General features: G+C 50.4%; 1 protein-coding gene across 2 annotated transcripts in view; it reads right to left on the reverse strand.

The window, feature by feature from the left end:
- The window catches only part of ADAMTSL3 (ADAMTS like 3), a 144,320-nt gene that overhangs the window by 65,249 nt on the left and 59,103 nt on the right, over positions 1 to 19,968 (reverse strand). For both annotated transcript variants that reach the window (XM_037053508.1, XM_037053509.1), the window contains exons 7-8: positions 16,215 to 16,341; positions 7,391 to 7,465 (exon numbers count right to left, since the gene is read on the reverse strand). In XM_037053508.1, coding sequence (XP_036909403.1) covers positions 7,391 to 7,465; positions 16,215 to 16,341 — 202 coding nt within the window. The remainder of the gene's footprint in view (positions 1 to 7,390; positions 7,466 to 16,214; positions 16,342 to 19,968) is intronic.

Here is a 19,968-nt window from a genome sequence, read left to right on the forward strand (position 1 = left end):
GACACCTGGGAGTCAACGTCAGCACAGCCCGCGCCACTGCATCCCAGGCCCCCACAGCCAAAACCAGACCCCGCCCACCGCCACAAAGATCGCTCCTGTGCCGGCCGCCCCTTCTGGTACGTTTTCTGGTATGTGAACAAGAATGCTTTTTACTTATTTATTTTTTAATCCTCACACAGGGACATGTTTCGTGACTTTTAGAGAGGGAGGAAGCAGAGAGAGAGAGAGAGAGAAACATTGATCAGTGGCCTCCCATACTCGCCCCAATCGGGGATTGAACCCATGACCTTTTGGTGCACACACACAGGACAACGCTCCAGCTGGCTGAGGCCCCCGGCCAGGGCCAGGAGTGCTTCCTAGACGTCCTACAGAGAAGCAATCATTGGCAGTCTCACCACAGTCCCATTTCTGCTTCATTTCACGGGTGCCCGTCCTTTCCCTGCTTGGCTTCTCTCACGCCGTCTGTCACCATACTGAGGGGCTTGGTCTGAGGCTGAGAGACGCAGTAAAGAAAGACCCGTCAGGGCAGCTGGGCTCCTGGTCCCAGCACTCTCCCAGTGAAGTCACGGCCCTGGGGTTTTGATGCTGGAAAAAACGAGAAGTCAGCCCTGGTGGGGTGGCTCGGTGGGTTAGGGCATTGTCTCATACGCCGAAATAAAGATTGCAGGTTCGATCCCCAGTCGGGGCACGTATGAGAGGCAAACCACTGATCAATGTTTCTCTCTGATATCGATATTTCTCCCTCTTCCTTCTCTCTCTCTCTCTTTTCTCTCTCCCCCTTTCCCCCTTAAATCATTGAAAACACATCCTCAGGTGAGGACAAAAACCAAAAACAAAAACAAAAACAAAAAAAAACAAGAAACAGGAGTCTGATCAGACAATGTCCAGGCCCTCTTCTGCTCTGAAATCTCCACTTCATTCCTGGTGTTCAAAGGTGCTTTAACCATGTCTAAGGACACAACAGCTCTGGCTGGTGCAGCTCAGAGGATTGAGTGCCGGCCTGTGAACCAAAGGGTTGCCGGTTCGATTCCCAGTCAGGACACATGCCTGGCTTGAGGGCCAGGTCCCCAGTAGGGGGCGTGCGGGAGGCAGCCACACACTGGTGTGTCTCTCCTTTTCTTTCTCCCTCCTTTCCCCTCTCTCTAAAAGTCAAGAAATCCTAGGAAAGGAAATGGGAAGCTGATAAAACCCAGGCAAACGGCCCGGCATGACGGGCTGCGATCCACAGGCTTTGGAGGTTTTGCCTCGTGGGAGTCTCTCTGCCCCGGTGCAGCTGCAGGGGTGCAGGCCCTGGACCCACAGCGTGACAGGCACCGGGAGACGGGCCCATTATCCCTGACGGGAAGGCCGGGAGCTTCGCTGGGACGACTGGAAGTCTGGACACTAACGCCTGGATCTGCAGGAGGCATGAGCGGTCGGGGGTCGACGCTGGCTACCCTCGGGCTCTCGAAACCCCAGCCACACTGGCCCTGGTCTCCACCATCGCAGGTGCATGTCTGGAAAGTGTGCGATTACATTCGTTTCCTCGTTCCAGTGGAGACGGAAAGCCGAGCGTGATAACATGGGTTGTCAACAAAGGCGAAGACGGGAGACTGGAGGTAGTCAGAGGGCCCCGGACCGGAAGCGTGAGCCCTCTGACGAAAAAGAGGAGAAACAGGGAGCATTCGGGCAACGGCAAAGTGCAGAACGAGGTGGGGCAAAATCCCTCTGCCCAGAAGACTGGGGTTTAGCCCGAAATGGCTTGACTGAATTCAAAGGGCCTGCGATGGGCTTGGCGACTGGGTGAGGGCTTTCCAAGTCTCATCACACATGGAGTTCAGGAGAGGGTGGGCGGTGTCTGACTCCAGGAAGGCAACCTGGGAGGGAGGGGCGATTGTGGGACACCCCCCCTCTACAGCAAAGGATGGCTCTGCTATTAGTTGTTTCTGGCGTTCTGTTTTCGAACGTGGAGCCTATTCCGTGACTTCTCCAGTGTCCCCAGACCCCTGGGGAGAAGAACGTGAGACCGCGAGGAATGAAGCCAGTTTCCAATGGCGTGTGGATTACCCAAAGCACTCCTCTCTTCCCCGAGCCATAGGCTTATCCTAAAAGACCTTTACGCCAATTATTTCACCAGGCTCCAGCGCCCTGGGTCCCCCCCAGCCTGGGGCCGTACCCAGGAGGCAGAGGCAGGCACTCTAACACCGACCAACCGTGGAAAGAAGGGGTCAGGAGTGGGAGGACACACGCAGGTGGGGCGCTCTGACACAGGTTTATGGAGGCAAGGGGGCCCTGGGGGGGCGGACTCACGAAGCCACTAACTCTTGCAAAGGTGTCCTTTATATTGGTGTCAAACTGACTCGCCCTGAGTGCCTCTTCTGCGGCAGAAAATAAGCATGGGAACATCAGTAACCCAGCAGACGGGTGGGTTGGCTCATGGATCCGTCTGAGCGTTCGTTACTTTGTAGCATTCCTGTTTCCCACAGCCTCGGGCAGTAAGAGCTACCTGCTCAAGCCCTTCAGCTCCCTGAGCTTCCCCGCTGAGGGCCTGCAGTTGGGTGGGGGGTGGGGAACCTGCACACGCGTGAACCTCCCTCCCACCGCCCACNTCTGCGGCAGAAAATAAGCATGGGAACATCAGTAACCCAGCAGACGGGTGGGTTGGCTCATGGATCCGTCTGAGCGTTCGTTACTTTGTAGCATTCCTGTTTCCCACAGCCTCGGGCAGTAAGAGCTCCCCACTCAAGCCCTTCAGCTCCCTGAGCTTCCCCAATGAGGGCCTGCGGTTGGGTGGGGGGTGGGAAACCTGCACACGCGTGAACCTCCCTCCCACCGCCCACTCGGACTTCCTTTTCTTCCTGTGCTTAGCAGGGGTGGGGGCGGCCACACGGGGGACAGTCGGGCGAGACACGGTACACAGCCTCCAACAGCTAAAAACAGAAACAGAAATCAAGATGCTCTTCCACCCCCAAATCTTCCCACCCCAACTCTCTGCAGGTGCCTTCAAGTACTGGAATCCCTACTAGTGATTCTGGAAAGAAATGGTGACTAGGAACAGGATGAGGTCTTTGACTTTGTCCTTGCTGAAGGGCTTGCCCTGAGAAGTACCAGTCTTGGCTTCTTTCAAGATGCAGGGTCCGGCCATCCATCCCCAGGGGGGGTCTCCTGAAATTCTGAGAAGGCCACCAAAGTATCGCGAGGAAAACCGTGGGACGGGCGTTCAGCACGGCGTAGTTACAAATACGTCAAAGTCTCGCTTTGAGCGCGGTTGTGTGCGGTGGGATACACACGCTTATTCAGCATCCGTTTCCTTAGGTCTCAGAGCAAGTGTCCACGTTTATATTTCCACATCTCTACATATGTGGTCATCAGACAAGACTTAGACGACCCGAAAAAAATGTCTTCCAATGGACAACGGAAGTTTTCAATTTTCTGGCATCTTGGCTTCTCGAGGGTCGCACACATTCAAGGACAGAGTTTTGTGTCCACAGTGTCCCCTTTCCAGGAATCTGTCATTACTTCCCTTTCAGAGGGGCGCACTACCGGGAAATTTGGAGACGTGTGTTTGCTCTAAAGCCGGGGCCCCACTTGGGACAGGACTGGATGTTCGGGATCTGAACCCTTGCAGGCAGGGCTCAGAAGGACCTTATGTGATTAAATTCCACGCAGGTTTTGATCCGTTAACACAGATCTTTAAAAAAAAATGACTTCTCACAGCTCAGCAAGATGAATGTCAGGACTAAATCTTTGTTAACAAGAAACACCAAGACCACAGTGGTATAAATCAAGAAAACACAGAGACGTCTATATTTAGAAGTCCAGAAACGCTGGCTAAACCCTTTATAAACAAAAACCAATGCCACAGCAGCACAGGGCAACTCTCAGGCACATTTCGAGTGTCAAATGCCAGGCTGCCCAGGAGCAGAAGGGTTCCAAGCTGCAGATCCGTCCCCTTGGCAGAAACGGGGACTTTCCCGAGCCCCATGCTTGGAAAGGTGCCGATTTTGAGTGTCGACTTACGCGGAAGGTGCCAGAACATATACGCATGGAAATGAGCGTGTGGCCTCCAAGCTGTCGTTGTTACTTATTTGGTTTTGCTTGTACTTATTCCGTTTCCCGTCTACTTCCTTTGTTTTTAGGACTTTTAACACTATTTTTGGAGCTGAGTTTTTAGGAACCGCCTTTCAGAAATCAGGCCCCATCATGGCCTATTTTTTTGGTTTGTTTGTGCCATAAAATTCACCCCACCCATGTTAAAGGTGGTTTAATGGTCCTGGTACATACACGGGGCTTTGAAACCATCAGCACCGCCCACATTGAGAAGGCTTTTATCATCCCCCAAAGAAACCCATACCCATGAGCAGCCTCTTCTCTCATTCCCGGCTCCAGACCACCCCACCCCAGCCCGGGGCAGCCCCTTCTACTTTCCATGCCCCCAGAGGAGCCGACTCTGGACCTGTTCTATAAATGGCATCCCCTTAGCCCTTCCCGCCTGGCTCCCCTCACACCGTATAATGTTCTCCAGAACGCTCTGTGTTGCGGTGCGGGCCACACTTCATTCTTTGTTACAGCCAAACGAGACTCCACACATGCCACGTTGTGGTGGTGGGCTGTAGGCACCTCTCCTTAACAATAGTCACGCATGATGCTACACGCTGCTGGGAACAGTGTTCAGCCCTGCGGAACTGTTTAGCCCAGCGTGGTTACTGGACAACGCGATCACGCCAGTGCTGCACAGCACTGGGATGCGGACGATTCCGGCCCGTTCTCTAAAAATCCGATCGGCTTTTATATGGATAAAGATTAGCTCTCAGCCCAGAGCTATGTGGGCTTTCAGCCATTGAAAAAAAAAGGTTAAAAAACGTGTGGTGATTGCCCTGGCTCCTGTTACTCAGTGGACTGAGTGCCAGATTGTGAACCAAAGGGTCACCAGTTCAATTCCCAGTCAGAGCACATGCCTGGGTTGTGGGCCAGGTCCCCAGTAGGGGGCACTCGAGAGGCAACCACACACTGATGTTTCTCTCCCTCTCTCTTTTCCTTCCCCACTCTCTAAAAATAAATAAATAAATAAACAAATAAATAAGTAAATGTGTGGTGGTGACCAAAGGGAAAGGAGGTGGGGTGGTAGAAGGGGGTAAATGGGGTGGGGGGTGGGTAAAGGGTGATGGAAGGAGACTAGCCTGTTGGTGGCAAACACACATTGTAACACACAGGTGATGTGTTAGAGAATTGCACCCTTGAAACCTACTTAATTAACCAATGTCAGCCTAATAAGTGCAATAAAATATCTTATATTAAAATGTATAATAGATTAAATAAAATAAATATATTAAATAAAATAAATAATATAATTATATATAATCATGTTTTATTATATGATAATATAATATATATTATATTATATATAAATCATGATTATATATATATAAAATCATGTTTTGTCCCTACAACCACTTTACCTGTAAGAAGTATCGTGGCAATATAACCTTCGTAGCCTTTCCAATTAAGGTTCATTAAAAAAAACCAGTTTTGACGATTCGTCAAAAGAAAGCCTTGGATGAGGTGACCATGTGATGCGGCTGTACACAGTGTCACATTTTAGTTTAAAGAAATCAGTCACACTCTCTTCGTCACCATCCCTGTCATAAACTTAAGGGGGAAAGAGGCTTCTGAATCACCGCTCGTCATCCCTGCCCAGGGGAGACGGGCCCCTGCTTTCACCATTTGCATTGGAATGGGCCTCAGGACTTTTTACAAGATTTTAATCAACAACTCTGGTGACTTTAAACATTTACATTTTTATTTAAACACTTTGATATAAACTTCTCTCCAAGGAGTTTTTAAAAAAAATTTTTACTCTTTTTTTCAAGATTTTATTTTTATTTATATTTAGAGAGAGAGGAAGGGAAGGAGAGAAACATCCATGTATGGTTGCCTCTCACACGCCCCCTACTGGGGACCTGGCCTGCAACGCAGGCATGTGCCCTGATTGGGAATCAAACTGGCAATGCTTTGGTTCACAGCCTGCACTCAATCCACTTAGCTACGCCAGCCAAGGCTCCAAGGACTTTTCTGGTCGGAATATTAGTTCTGTATCGGAAACACACACACACACACACACACACACACAACACACTTAAAAAGCTACTAAAAATGTAAGATGCTTCTGACCCTGAGAAACTTCAAAAACTTAAAAGTGTAAATGGTGGCTTGGTGGGCGGGAGGGGGGGGGCATGCAGCAGTTTGCCTGAGTGGACTTTGATCTGTGTGACTTAAAACAGGTTTTTTACTCTTTATAAAAAGAGAGAGCCGGACCCAGTAGGTTTCTCCAAGGCTGGGGGAGCCTTGGCAGAGACCCACTTTCCTTTCAAAAAGACTAAGATAGTCCAGCCTGGGGCAACAAGGAGACCTGGGCAGAGAAGGAGATCCACTCTGGTGTTTTCAGTTTCTTCAGGCCCCGTGACCCCAGAGAAGCTGAGGCCGAGGAGCTGCCACCTGACTTTGGCTGAAGAAGCAATCCAATGTGACACAGGCCTGTGTGCTCAAAACTTTCAGTGCATTGGGGCCCTGGCTGGTGTAGCTCAGTGGATTGAGCGCGGGCCTGCGAACCACATGATCACGGTTCGATTCCTAGTCAGGACACATGCCTGGGTTGCAGGCCAGTTCCTAGCAGGGGACTCATGAGAGGCAACCGTACATTGATCCTTCTCTCCTTCTCTCCTTCCCTTCCCCTCTAAAGATAAATAAATAAAATCTTTAAAAAAATTATGAAAAAAAAACTTTCAGTGCTTTGGGAAGCTGGCGCTGGCGTTCAGGGCCTCTAGAGTCGCAATCCTGGTTTTCTGGCAACAAAGCTACTCGTCCTCCGCTACATCCACTGATGTGGTTTACTTTCTGTTTTTTGTTCCAAACTGCTGAAACCTCCAGCAGACTCTTGATCCCTAGCTTACTCTCTATATAAGTTTATTTCTCCCTGACTGGTGTGGCTCAGTGAATTGAGCGCCAACTTGCAAACCAAAGGGTCACCGGTTCAATTCCCAGTTCAGGGCACGTGCCTGGGTTGTGGGCCAGGTGCCCAGTAGGGGGCGCACAAGAGGCAAGTATTCATTGATATTTCTCTTCCTGCCCTTCTTCCTCCCTTCCCCTCTCTAGAAATAAATAAATAAAACCTTTTAAAAAAAGTTTATTTCACATATAACAAGTTCCTATCCCCCGAGGGATTAATCCCAAACTGGCATATTTCCTACTGGAGTATAAGAAGAAAAACGTTCCCTACTGTTACAGACTATTCCAGAGTCCAAATCCTTGAGATGTTTGTCCGCACACCCATTAACACAAAGACTTTTTTTTTTTTTTTGGCTAAATAAACTTCCAGGAAACAAAAACAACGCTAAGATTAGATGCTACTTACAGAGAGGGGCGGGTCCTTTCACTGTGATCCTCACACTTCTACTTCCCAAAGGGACAGCGATCACACTTTCTTCCCCTAGGAGAGGACACAGGACAGATGTCATCAAGCCTAGGTAAGCACTGGAGGCCCACAAAATACGCAAGTCAGTCAAAACCAGGGGCACACACGAAGCGTGGGGTCCATAAGTCTTTGCAAAGCTCCTGCTACGTCTAAGGCATATTGCTACTATGCACGTGATTTCATTTGAACACACTGTTAAGTAACGTTAAAGAAAAGGTTGGACATGTTTTGCTGGGAAGAGGCCACTGAATGCTCAGCTGCTCACACCACCACCTTTGCAGACAAATACACCCGGTGGCACAGCTGGACAAGGCCAGAAGCCGCGAACACCTCTCGGGGGACCCTCACCCCTAAACCGTGGGACAAGCGATCTGTACCGCAAAGTTTTCAATGCCGTCTCCTCCCGCCCTGACCTTCCCTCTCGTTTCCGTCGCCCTTCAGAACAGGAGGACATCTGTGGAAGAAGTCTCGCTGACACCTTGATAGACCAGCACCCCCCAGAAGGACCTGAAGTAAAGTTAAAACACAGCTTCTTCCTCCCCTTGGCCCCCCTGAAATCCTGACCCAGAAGTTTATGGTGAAGCCCAGGAAGTTGTCCACCTCCTGCCTCACACGGGTGGCCCTGGCACCACACATGTGTCTGTGACCATGTTCTTTTTTTTTTCAAAAAAGATTTTATTTATTATTTTTAGAGAAGGGGAAAGGAGGGAGAGAGGGAGACAAACATCAATGTGTGGCTGCCTCTCAAGCGCCCCCTACTGGAGACCTGGCCCGCAACCCAGGCCTGTGCCCTGACTGGGAATCCAACCGGCGACGTTTTGGTTTGCAGGCTGGTGCTCAATCCACTGAGCCATACCAGCCAGGGCTGTGGCCACATTCCGAGTAGCCCTGACACAGGGCACGCTGAGGGCACACTGCAAGTCACAAGGACTGTGGGACAACAGTGCCATCTGCCACCTGTCAGCATCTCTTCGCCACTCTGCAGGGGACGGCATGGCTCTGGCTCGATGGGAAAGGGAGGGAGAGCCCTGGTGAGGAAGAAGGGGATTCTACGGACGGAGGGGCCGTGACACCAAACACGGCACCGATCAGGGCTAAATAGTGTGCCTTCAGTAACACAGTAGAAAGGTTGTCAATGGGCTTTAGGAAAGGCAGCTTCAGTAGTGCGGGGGGTGGGGGGCTGTGGCTTAAGGAGTAAATGACGATGACACAGTGGAGACACGAAGTGCCAATGGTTTTCCTTTCTTGTCCGTGAGGGAGAGTGGGAGGTTAGAGTGGTAGCGGGAGACGTGCAGCGTTAAAAGGAGACACCCGCACAGAAACACACATCTGGACACTCGCACATATGCACATCCATACACCTTAAAATTACACCCTTATGTAACATGGAAGACACAGGGTGATGTCTGTCCCTAATTGGGGGTGGGTGAAGGACACAGAGGGAGCGATGGGTGCAGAGAGGCCCCTGAGGAAGCAGAGGGGGTGGGACCCACAACACTGGCAGAGGGATGAAGGAGCAGTGGGAGGAAGACAGGGGCCTGCCCTTCTCTGTCAGGAGGGAGCAGGGGGCGGGGCCGGGGCGGCAGGGGGCGGGGCTACGGGGCGAGGCCTCTTCCGGCAGTTTCTGCTTCGCTGAGGATTTTTTCTTTGCAATAGCCTTTGGAGTCTAGTACAGAATCAGTTTTCTCGATGGTCCATAAACTCTTGAAAAGACCGTCTGAACCCTCAAAATGCAATGCTCAACACATATGTATCCACGTAACGATTAAGTCATTTTGTAGAGAGCCCACCTGTAACTTTTACTGATGAAAGCATGTTGTGATCTCTCGTAGCCGTTTTACTTGTTTCAATTTCTTCTTATATACCTACAGGGTATTTTTCCCTTTATATATTTTGATAGCTATGAATTTTTAAGATGTTTAAGTCATCGACAGATACACAAATATTCATTGTTGTTATTGTTTGGTCCGAGAGTCGGTTCTGTTACACATATTGCTAGCGTGCTCTGCCTTGTCTGTTACACACAGCCTTGGGGTAAGTCCCCTTCCGTCCGGGCCTGGGCCCAGAGTGAGGGACGAGGACGGAGGGAGGGGAGAGGGCCGTGGACACTGTGGGAGTGGGCCACGTTCATCGGTGCTTCAGGACTGGCCCTGCGTCTCAGCTTCGTGGGCGGGCCGGCCACGCAAGCCTGGCTCCGAGGCTGCTTTAAACACACTGTGGTTTCTCACGGGGTAGAGGCCAGCGGTTGCTGACATGCAAAGTGAAGAAAAGGTTTCTTCTCTGTCCCATCTGGGAACCCCCAGGTTTGGTGGAGGTGGTGATGGTGGTGGTGGAGGTGATGATGAGGATGGTGATGGTGATGGTGATGGTGATGGTGGAGGTGGAGGTGGAGGTGATGGTGATAACTGGTTCCGGCTGAACACTTTCATCGTTTGGCACTATTCCAAAACACCTTCATGGAAATTTGGGATAAGAGATCCTTGATACTGTTAACCTTTGTGCCACGTCATCCAGGGCCCCGCCTCATCACACTTGAAAGCCATTTGCATTATTTGACAAAACTACTGGGGACGGGCAATAGGGAATAGTGGCTAAGATCAGACTCTGGAGCCGGGACACCTGGGCTGGAACGTCTGTGTGACCTTGGGCACGTTTCTCGCCTTCTCTGTGCCTGGTTTAGTCATAAGACGAGATAGCTAAACCAAAAACATCTGTTTCGAGGGGTTGTTGAGAGGGTCCAACGAGGTCCTGAGAAGTGCCAGGTATTTAAAAACCACACTGAGCTTGTAGTACGCCCCTAGGCAGGCTGCTAAGTCACTTGAGATAAATGACCTCATGCGGTCTAATAGAAGCCTATTTCTGCACTTCAGAAAACGGAAGTTTTGTGAGTGACTTGCTTAGAATCAGTAGACCTGGGGTCAAAACCGAACATGGAACGTGACCCTCTTAACCCTGGTACCCCAAGACCAAGTTCGAATTGTATTAACTCACACTCTTTTGGTTTGTTACCCACGTTTCCCCTGCTGGATTTCACAATCACCAGGCTGAGCTAAGGGCCACCACGTTTTTTTGCACTCATTCCCTCCCACTCAGAAACGCTCCAGTCCAGCTGGTCCCTTGTTATTTTGTTCTGTGTCTCATTTCCTGCTGCAGATCACAGCTTTGCTAAGTGGCAAGATGCACAGGAAACAAATTGTCGGGACAGTATTAACTCATCAGGCAACGATTCGTTTCAGCACAGAAGGGCTGGAATTTATATCAGGTCACTGTTTTCACCATAAAGTCCAATGAGAACTCTATCGACCTAAATAGATACATGCCCTGGTAATACAAAAAAAAAAGAGAGAGAGAGAGAGATTTTAGTTACACCTTGACAACCTCATTCCCACTTTTTTTTAAAAAACTAAATTTATTGGGGTAACACCGGCTTTATTTCAAACCTTCTCTCAAGTGTTTTTTGCAAGGACTGCACACCCAGAGGACTGTCTAACAAGCTGCCTTTTGCAAATCAAGGGAGGAGACGCAGAATATCCCAGCCAGCAAAGAGGAGAAAAGCAAACACCACAAGTAACCATTTTTTTAAAGGTAGAGAAGGAACGCAGCGGGGTTGGGATTAGAGCCAGCTGCGAGGGCATGTCACCTCAGACCTGCCTGGCCGTGACGGTGACGTCCCTTCGCCCCGCCCCGAGCTGCAGCGCGACCTCTACCCCCTCCTGAACCTGCATTCTCGCCTCCTCAGCCTCAGCCCTGGTGTCAGAGCAGAAACTCCTGCCCCCCGGCCCGGAGGCCTGTTCATCTACAGCCTGAACATGCCTCCCAGGAGCAGGGTGCCCAGTGTCACACACATGTCTGCGCCCACTTGTAAGAGTAGCTTTTGCACAGCACGCAGGGAGGGGCTGTGTCACACGCAGCCCCGCACGACCGCTTTCTGTCCAGGTGTCCCACGGCATCACCATGTACCCTGTTTTGTCGGCCCTCTGTGCCTCATTCAAGCAATCGAGAGCCTGCTGCTCTCCATCAAATGATCATTAGCCTTCAGGGTCTGTAGTGGGACGGGTGGATTCAGGACACGTCACCCCCAAAGATGCCAGTTTGGCCCAGTGATTATTTTGAATTGGGGGAACTTGAGAAACAGCCAGTGAAAGGAGGGCCCTCCGACCCTCCCTCGTCCGTCTGAAAGGAGGGACATCTCCGTGGGGAGTGGACCCTTTCTGCACTGGGACGGCGGGAGGCGCCCTGTTGTCAGACACGGAGTTGCCGGCCCAGCAGGCCGCACAAACAAACTGAGTTCCGCCTTCTTCACCATCTTCCTCCTATGCCCGGCCCAGGCCCTTGTCAACTCTTCACTGACTTTACGGGCTTTCTATGGAAACACTTCCTGAATCAGCCGCTTCCTTGAATCGCTCACCTTTGTAGGGCTCCAGTACATACACACCCACATGACTGCATTCATTTTTCTCCTGTTAATCTGTATATTCTGGGGCGAGGAGGGGGCAGTCTCAGCCAAGAACCTAGAAGGGTAGGGGGAGGTCACTTCTTCTTCCCCTACAGGGACATCCGAGGCTGGAAAGCAGAGAGGTGGCCCAGATGCACCTGCCAGAGGCGTCTGGAAAATGTGGCAACGTGGGATTGCCCAAGAGACACAGTCCCCCGCTCTCGCAAGGTCTGACTAGCAGGAGCGACCAGTCAGGCTAATAAATAAATGAAATAATTACTTCTTGCCCCCCCCAAAAAGGCGGGGAGGGGGTAAGCAGGAAATTAACAGAAAAGAGGAGGAAGACAATGTGATGAGGTGACAATGGTCGATTGGTCTGAGACAGCCTCACCGAGCAGGTGACGCTGGAGGTCAAGGTCAGAGAAAGGGCCGCCGCCTGAAGCACTGGGAGAAGCAGCTCCAGGTGCAGGGTCTGGTCACGGCCAAGGCCCACAAAGTGGGAGGGGGAAGGCACCTGGCATTCTAGAATCTTCTTATCTTAGGAAGGTAATGGGCCTGAAGCCTAGTTTCCGAGGGGCAGAACGGCAGCACAGGAGGAAACACCGGAGCCGGATGATGGGAGACTCTGAAGGTCACGGACAGGGGTATGGGTTTTATCCTCAGCGCAGGGCAGCTCCTGGGAAGCTGTGAGCCAGGGACTTCGTGGTCGGTCTGGCCGCTCTGAGACAAATGGGATCCCTGACATCCCTTCTCAGCAGGGTCTGCGTGTCGCTCTCATCTTGTTTCTCTCCACGCTGAGGGCACAGAAGACACACGCGATCGTGAGAAATGTTAGGCTACAGGCTCTCGACGTTCAGTCCGGGGTCATCTTCCACGCTGTGATCTCTCTCGTTGAACTAAACCAGGAGGAACTGCCCCATTAAGGGTCTTTGGTTTAAATATCCCTTTACTACTCAGGATCTTTTTTTTTTTAATTTATTTGAGAGGGCGGGGGGAGAGACAGAGATGTCAATGTGTTGTTCCTCTTATTGATGCATTCATTCGCTGATTCTCGTACGTGCCCTGGCTGGGGATTGAACCTGCAACCTTGGTGTATAGGGACGATGCTCTAACCGAGTGAGCTACCGGGCCAGGACCATGACTCAGGGTCTTGCTCCAGAAAGATGACGGGGAAGCAGCAAGAGATGTCCTGAGAAGACAGGTGGGTCTAGCCGATACAGCCCTCCTTGCCAGGGAATAAGTTACATTTACCTTGGGGAACAGGGAATGACCAGGAAGCATCCTTCAAATCACCCCGGGAGGCCGGCCCACCCTCACCTAGCCCAGGACTCCACTTTCGTTGGGAAGACCCAGAGATGCTTTGTAAGAAGGGACGGACCTCCTGCACAACGTCCGAGTGACGTGCTGCTGTTCCGGCCTGGCCCTCGGCAACCCTGTAGCAACGGACAGCACGTGCACTGAGCTGCCGCCAGGTAAAAATGTGCAAGACCCCAGAGCCGACAAACTGAGCGAACTTATATGTATTTGCCTCGTGCGTGCACGCCCGTACGTGGACAAGGCAAAGATACAAGGGACCAGCCTGGAAATACAACTGAGTCCCTACGCACCGAGACAGGACCCCCCCAAACTGACGTGTCTCCTTCCTTGTGGCTGTTTTTTCGCGCTTCCTCTCTCTAAACACCGAGTGGCCCCTCGTCCCCTGTTCCAGCCTCCAAAGTTGTTTGTGCCAGGGGTTAGCTCAGTCTCTCTCCTCCTCCTCCTCCTCCTCCTTCTGCGCAGGAAATTTATGTGTTGTATCTGGACGGGTTTCTGATTTTTCTCATAGCAGAGGCTTTGGCTCTGGGCTCCTACACCTTGGATCTCCTCACTGCGTGGTGGGGGGGACAGCCCGGGAGCGACCACGCACGCCGTCTCCAGAGGAGAGCTGTGCCGAGAGCATCTCCCCGCGTGTCCTCACGCAGCGTGCGGCCCCGGGAGGTCGTTTAGGAAGGACGGCCTGGCACGACGAGGTCGTAGGGGCTCTGCGGACACTGCTGGCCTGGGGATGCCCCCTCGGGGAGAGACATGGCTTCCCTTCCCACATTTCTTTCACACAAGGCAGGATTCTAGGAAAGTGCTTCCATATGGCCCGTGGAGAATCCCAGCCAAAACCAGCCTCGCAGGCCAGCTTCAGAGCAGTAACAGACGTGAGGGGGCTATTGTGAAAAGCTAGGGCGAGCAGCTCGGAGGGGTCACGCAGGCAGGAACCTCCGCAGACGTTGGCTTTCGCCGAGGGACATGCATGGGCCGAATCAGATGACCCGCTCGCAGTGCCCCCTGCTTGGACCGGGTCACTGCTCCAGCTTGCTGCATTCAAGGATCGGTCTGGTCTGTACAACCCCGTCACACTTTCTTTGCAGAAATCAATCAAAGATCTTGGGTGTTCAGGGACTCTTCAGCTGGAATGTTCTGAACTGGCGTCAGGGGTCTGAGATTCCCTCCAAAACATCGGCGTGGCAAATCTGGAGCTTAGGAGAATGCGTGCATTTTCACGGAGAGAAAGATGCCTTTCAATGGATTTTTGGAAGGATCTATAATTTAAAAACTGAAAATTGGTGAGAGAAAGAGAGCGCTACCTTTCCAAGAGGCACAAACAGACAGAGCCCCCTTCCTGCCAACACCACACTCCGGCCCATCCCCTCCCATTTCAGGGCCCGCACATGCGTCTCCAAAAACACGCCGTTCCCGACCCCATTTCACTCCGCTCCTGCCCTGGCTCAGTTAGGGTTATCTCCATTTCTAATCTCTTTCGGACCCTGGCAAGACGTCATCTTGCCGACGGAGATTCTCACACTTCTTAAGGCCGACACTTAACCAGCGCTTCACCTGCCGTGGACTTGCAGCCGGGGAGACTCCTCCCCTCTCTATTCCCACCCAGTTGCTCATCAACCCGATGCCATCGGGCTTCCGGGTCGGCCTGAAATTCACCGAGACCTCTCTCTCGGGCGCCAACGTCAGAAATGATCTTCCAACCTCCAAAGAGCATGCCGGGGCCTTCATCTCACGAGACCTCACAGCTGGGTTTGACAGGGCTGCCCATGGCCTCCTTTTTGGATTTCCTGTATTTTCCTGTGTCTAAGGCACCCATTTTTGCCCAAGTTCTTGTGGGGAAAAATAAGAATGCACAGTTCCCATGGGTCACACTAATTCCATAGCTACATACATGGTTTTAATTCTTTTATTTATGTCTACGTGTTAAAGGTATCACTGAAGAAAGCAATAACGATATCCGCATGCAAAATAATGCCCTGGAATAAGATAATTGGTTTTGTCTCTAAATATAAGTAAATAACGAATCTAATTAAGAAATTAAAACAAAGATGTTTTTTTTCCCCACCTGAAAGCTTGGGTCACAAATGTGGCTGTGCATTAGACACGACAAAATACAATACTTCCTCCTTTGGCTTCGGTGACAATGCTCTCCAATCTGTCAGCTGTTCTCAGGCACAAGTCACCAAACTACAACCCAAGGGTCAGCATCAGCCTGCAGCCTATTTTGTCAATAAAGTTTTATTGGAACGCAGTTGTGCCTGATTGTTCACAGATTGTCTGTGGGAGCTTTTGCGTAATGTTCAGTGTGTGAGCGAGAGACCGCGTGCCCCACAAATCCCTAACACATTTCCTACCTCGTCCTTCACAGACAGGTGTACCGACCCAAATCAAAGGATTAACAGAGGCAGACATCACAGAAATGAAAAGGCGGAGTTTTCTGGACATACAAAATTTAGACACTGTTGATTCTAAAAAACGCAAACGGTATTTAAAGTCGAATGACAAACTGAGAGCAGTATCTGGAACGGGTGTAACAGGTAGGGTGACATCCAGGAAAAATAGTAATTTACACGATAGTGAGGGAAACACCCAAACAGGAAAGTGGGTCAACACCTTCAGTAGCGAACGGAAAAATTAAACAGTAGAAATGAGCGACAATGGCCATATTTTCCACCTTGATAGGAATCAAAGGGAGGCAAATAAAAGAAATTATTACTTCATGGTTTACCCCCCCAGAATCAGCAAATATTTAAAAGTAGTCATGCTCTGTGTTGGCAAAAGTTCAGAGAACAGTACTGTGAGAAGAGGCAGGGGAAAAAAACGGGATACTTCGCTTTCAGAAGATATTTGACTTTCAGGAAACTGGTCACAAGTTTCTTCCAACCAAAAGGCTTAGCACCAAGACCATGTTATTGTAGCAACAGATGGACTAAAGCCCATTTCGTTTTACGGTAACATTGCATGGGGTGTCGAGCACATTTTGTTTCTCGGAAACACGGCGTGGGGCAGGGAACCTACTTTTTTCAGGAGACACGTGCGCCTTGGACTGTCCCCGCACCAGCCTGCAGGTGGAGCCGTCGCCAGCGCAGACACCGCAGTTGTCTTCCTTGGCGTGACTCCCCAGGTGCCGGTCGCAGCCCACCGCCTGGGACAGAGCAGGGGTCAGGACCCGGTGAGAACACGGTGGGGGCGGAAAGCGATTTCTCTCCTACTTACAGGGTTCTCCTGAAATGTACAAGTTGGCTCTCGTTGGTGAGAACACAGCTCCTAAAATTAGGCACCGTAGGAAGCTAGTCTCCAGTATCCGTCAATTCTGTGCCAGGCCCCGATCATTAAAGGGAAGGACTGACACCAACCTCTCACACCCCCACTCTTGTTCTCTTCGTTACAGCTCCATTCGGATACTGTTGCGTGCCTGAAATGAGTGGAACTTTACAGATAATAAATGTTTCCTCTCCCCACCTCTCTCTCCCTCCCTCTCATTTCCTCCCAAGTGGGCACCGTCCTGAACTCAACGGATGCACCTTTGGTCCATCGTTTTCAGTAGTTCTTTGCTTGTACCTCACCCTCCACAGACCCGCATCTCATCGTCTGTATCTGTCTCTCTCTGTGTTCTAGACTTGTGTCTTATCACCTCCTTCTCTTTATCATTATGGACACCTGTACCTACAGATTTCCCCCTCTGTTATTACACCTATGTATTGGTCCTTATAAACAACATGGTTAATCCTCACCCAAGCATATGCTTGTTATTGATTTGAGAGAGAGAGGGAGAGAGAGATGGATCTGAAAAGAAACACCCATCGGTTGCCTCCCATATGCGCCCTGACCGGGGATCGAACCCACAACCTTTTGGTGTACAGGACGCTGCTCCAACAAACTGAGCTACCTGGCCAGGGCTCTATCAACAATTTTTAAAATGTAATAAAGGAGTGAATCAGATAAACAGCTGATATGGAATATGCTTCCACGGCTACCTTTCAGACTCCTGAGAATTATGGGTTTTGTGAGTTATTTGTGTCCACGCACACGTATTTGTTGACTGTGTGCTTCCTTAAATGAGAAAAGGGGCCATGTCCCGCATTTCTCTTTATTTCACAAATGTGGCATTTATATAACATTCGTAATATGATCATGTATTGCCCCATGCTCACTCATCTTCCTCTGACTGGTGTTGAAAGGCATGTCAGGGGCTTCGGAGGCAGACAGCTCCACGGACAAAACCCGGCCCCTCCTGCCGCCCCCTTTCCGGCTGCAGGGTGCGGGACAATTGAAACTTTCAGACACATTTTCCTCAAGGGGAANCTACCTTTCAGACTCCTGAGAATTATGGGTTTTGTGAGTTATTTGTGTCCACGCACACGTATTTGTTGACTGTGTGCTTCCTTAAATGAGAAAAGGGGCCATGTCCCGCATTTCTCTTTATTTCACAAATGTGGCATTTATATAACATTCGTAATATGATCATGTATTGCCCCATGCTCACTCATCTTCCTCTGACTGGTGTTGAAAGGCATGTCAGGGGCTTCGGAGGCAGACGGCTCCACGGACAAAACCCGGCCCCTCCTGCCGCCCCCTTTCCGGCTGCGGGGTGCGGGACAACTGAAACTTTCAGACACATTTTCCTCAAGGGGAAAAGAGGGATAATAACTCGTATTTCACGTAGGGTCTGGTAAGGACGCCGTGAGAAAGTACGTGCGGTACTCTCGGGATAGCGACTGGGACATCAGGAAGGGCTCGCACTGCACTTCAGGCTGCCGAGCCCTGTGCTGGTGCTCTGGCGTGGGGAGGTGCCGAACCAGACACTACATCCTAGCTGTTGAAGAGGGTGTAAGCCTGGAGGAAGTGGAAACCACTCGCCTGCAAACTACTTCCCCCCCACAGTCCCGGTGCTGGAGGGAAGGAGAGAAATCAAACACAAGCTGCACAGCGAGTTGAGAAAAAGTTCCAAGGAAGTTGAAGCAAAAGCCGCTGATGAGAGGCATGTTTAAGTTCACACAGCGCTGTCAGGAGGGAAGAGTTTGTGTCTGCTCCCGGTGCTTGCATGTGGCGAAAGCTACAGAAGGAAGCCTCGTGGAGCTCACTGTGAAAAAGTTTGCACCCTCCAAGGGGCCCACAAATAAGTGCCCAACCTTGGGCCAGGACAAAAAAAAAAACGGAGGAGGGACCAAATTATTTGATGAGCTGTTGAATCCAATGACTTTGAAGATACTTTCATCCTGATGACATGGTTTTATAAAGAGTAATAAAATATTCAGAGCGGTAGCCGATTTTTATTGAACGCTTGCCCCAGGCCTGGCCTCCTGCCAGGCACATCACAAACATTATTTCATGGACTCTTCAGAGCAACCTTGTAGTAGACGTGATACCTTCCGTCTGTTTTACAAATAGGCTGAGGCTAAGTGACTTTTTGACACTACGTAGCCAATGTATCCTGCCAGTAGTGGTTTTTATTTTTTACTTATTGATGAGAGAGAGAGATACCTGTTGTTCCACTTATCTACACATTCATCGTCTGGTTCTCGTGTGTACCCTGACTGGGGATCAAACCTGCAACCTTGGCGTATTGGGATGACACTCTAACCAGCTGAGCTATCCGGCCGGGACCAATAATGGTTTTAAAACCCAGGTCATCCGACACCCAAATCTGAACACTGGGCCACAGGTTCCCTGCCTTTTCTATCAGCCCATGGACCTTGGGGAACCCAGTGACCGGGGCCATTACATTAATATCTCCAAGTACATGGGGAACAAGTTAGGAGGATTGATTTTGGAAACACCCTTGGAAGACTGGGATTCGGTAAGTGAACAACTTGTGTCCATGCACTCTCCCCAGCGGGAGTAGCATTCCCTGATTCAGTGACAGACTCGAGGTCCACTGGCCAAGCTCTGTCCCCACGCGCCGGGGACCCTGAGCACCGCCCTCCCTCCAGCTGCCCAGAGGGGGCGTAGACCTGGGAGTTAGCAACAGCTTGTTCTGAAGAGTGTTTTAGGGCCTTGTAAGATCTTGGGCAACTGAACACCTCCCTGAGCTTGTATGTTTGTTTCGTACTGTTTTTTTTTTGAAGCTATAGTTCATCCAACTCTTACAGCCAAAAAAAGCATGTGAAAACATCACAGAAAAATAAGAGCTGAGAAGGCCGTCTGGCTGACCTCGGGTTCATAGCGTAGAAGCCAGAACGACCTTGAAGCTGAGAAACTACTGGATTCTGGCTCTCGGACCCCCTCCTCGTCAACAACGAGCAACTTTTAAAAACTGCCCCAAGTGGAAAAAAAAAGTTGAAAAAAAAACCGCTGCCTGAAGTGTTTTCAACTCCTGCGGCACCTGCCCGAGTCAAGCTCTCTAATTATAATGATTTAAAACCTACTAATGGACAACTTTATCAATAAAACGCATTCACATCTATTAAACAAGAATTGCTATATGGCCAGGCACTGCAGAACATAAATTCATAAGATAAGATTTGTATCCTACAGTGTAGTTAATGAGACAAGCTCCACAAGACTGGAGATAGCCTCGGGAAATATTTAAAACATACGAGCAGTGCTTGTCGGAATCCACGCCCATATTTAAATGAATCATTACTTCAGCTGCGGATCGCTTCACAGTGCCTACCTAGGATGTCCTAATCAGCTAAAAGATAGTGTTAAAAGAGGTGACGTTACTCCAGATTCAGCCATATATGAAATTCCTAAATAAACCCACTTTAATCTTCCAAAAAGCAAACAGTTTTCTAAGCCAAGCTCCGCTTAAGATCTCTGAAAACGGGCT

The sequence above is a fragment of the Sturnira hondurensis genome, unplaced genomic scaffold (genome assembly GCF_014824575.4).
Source record: "Sturnira hondurensis isolate 20B ecotype Veracruz unplaced genomic scaffold, ASM1482457v3 Scaffold0007865, whole genome shotgun sequence".
NCBI lineage: Eukaryota > Metazoa > Chordata > Mammalia > Chiroptera > Phyllostomidae > Sturnira > Sturnira hondurensis.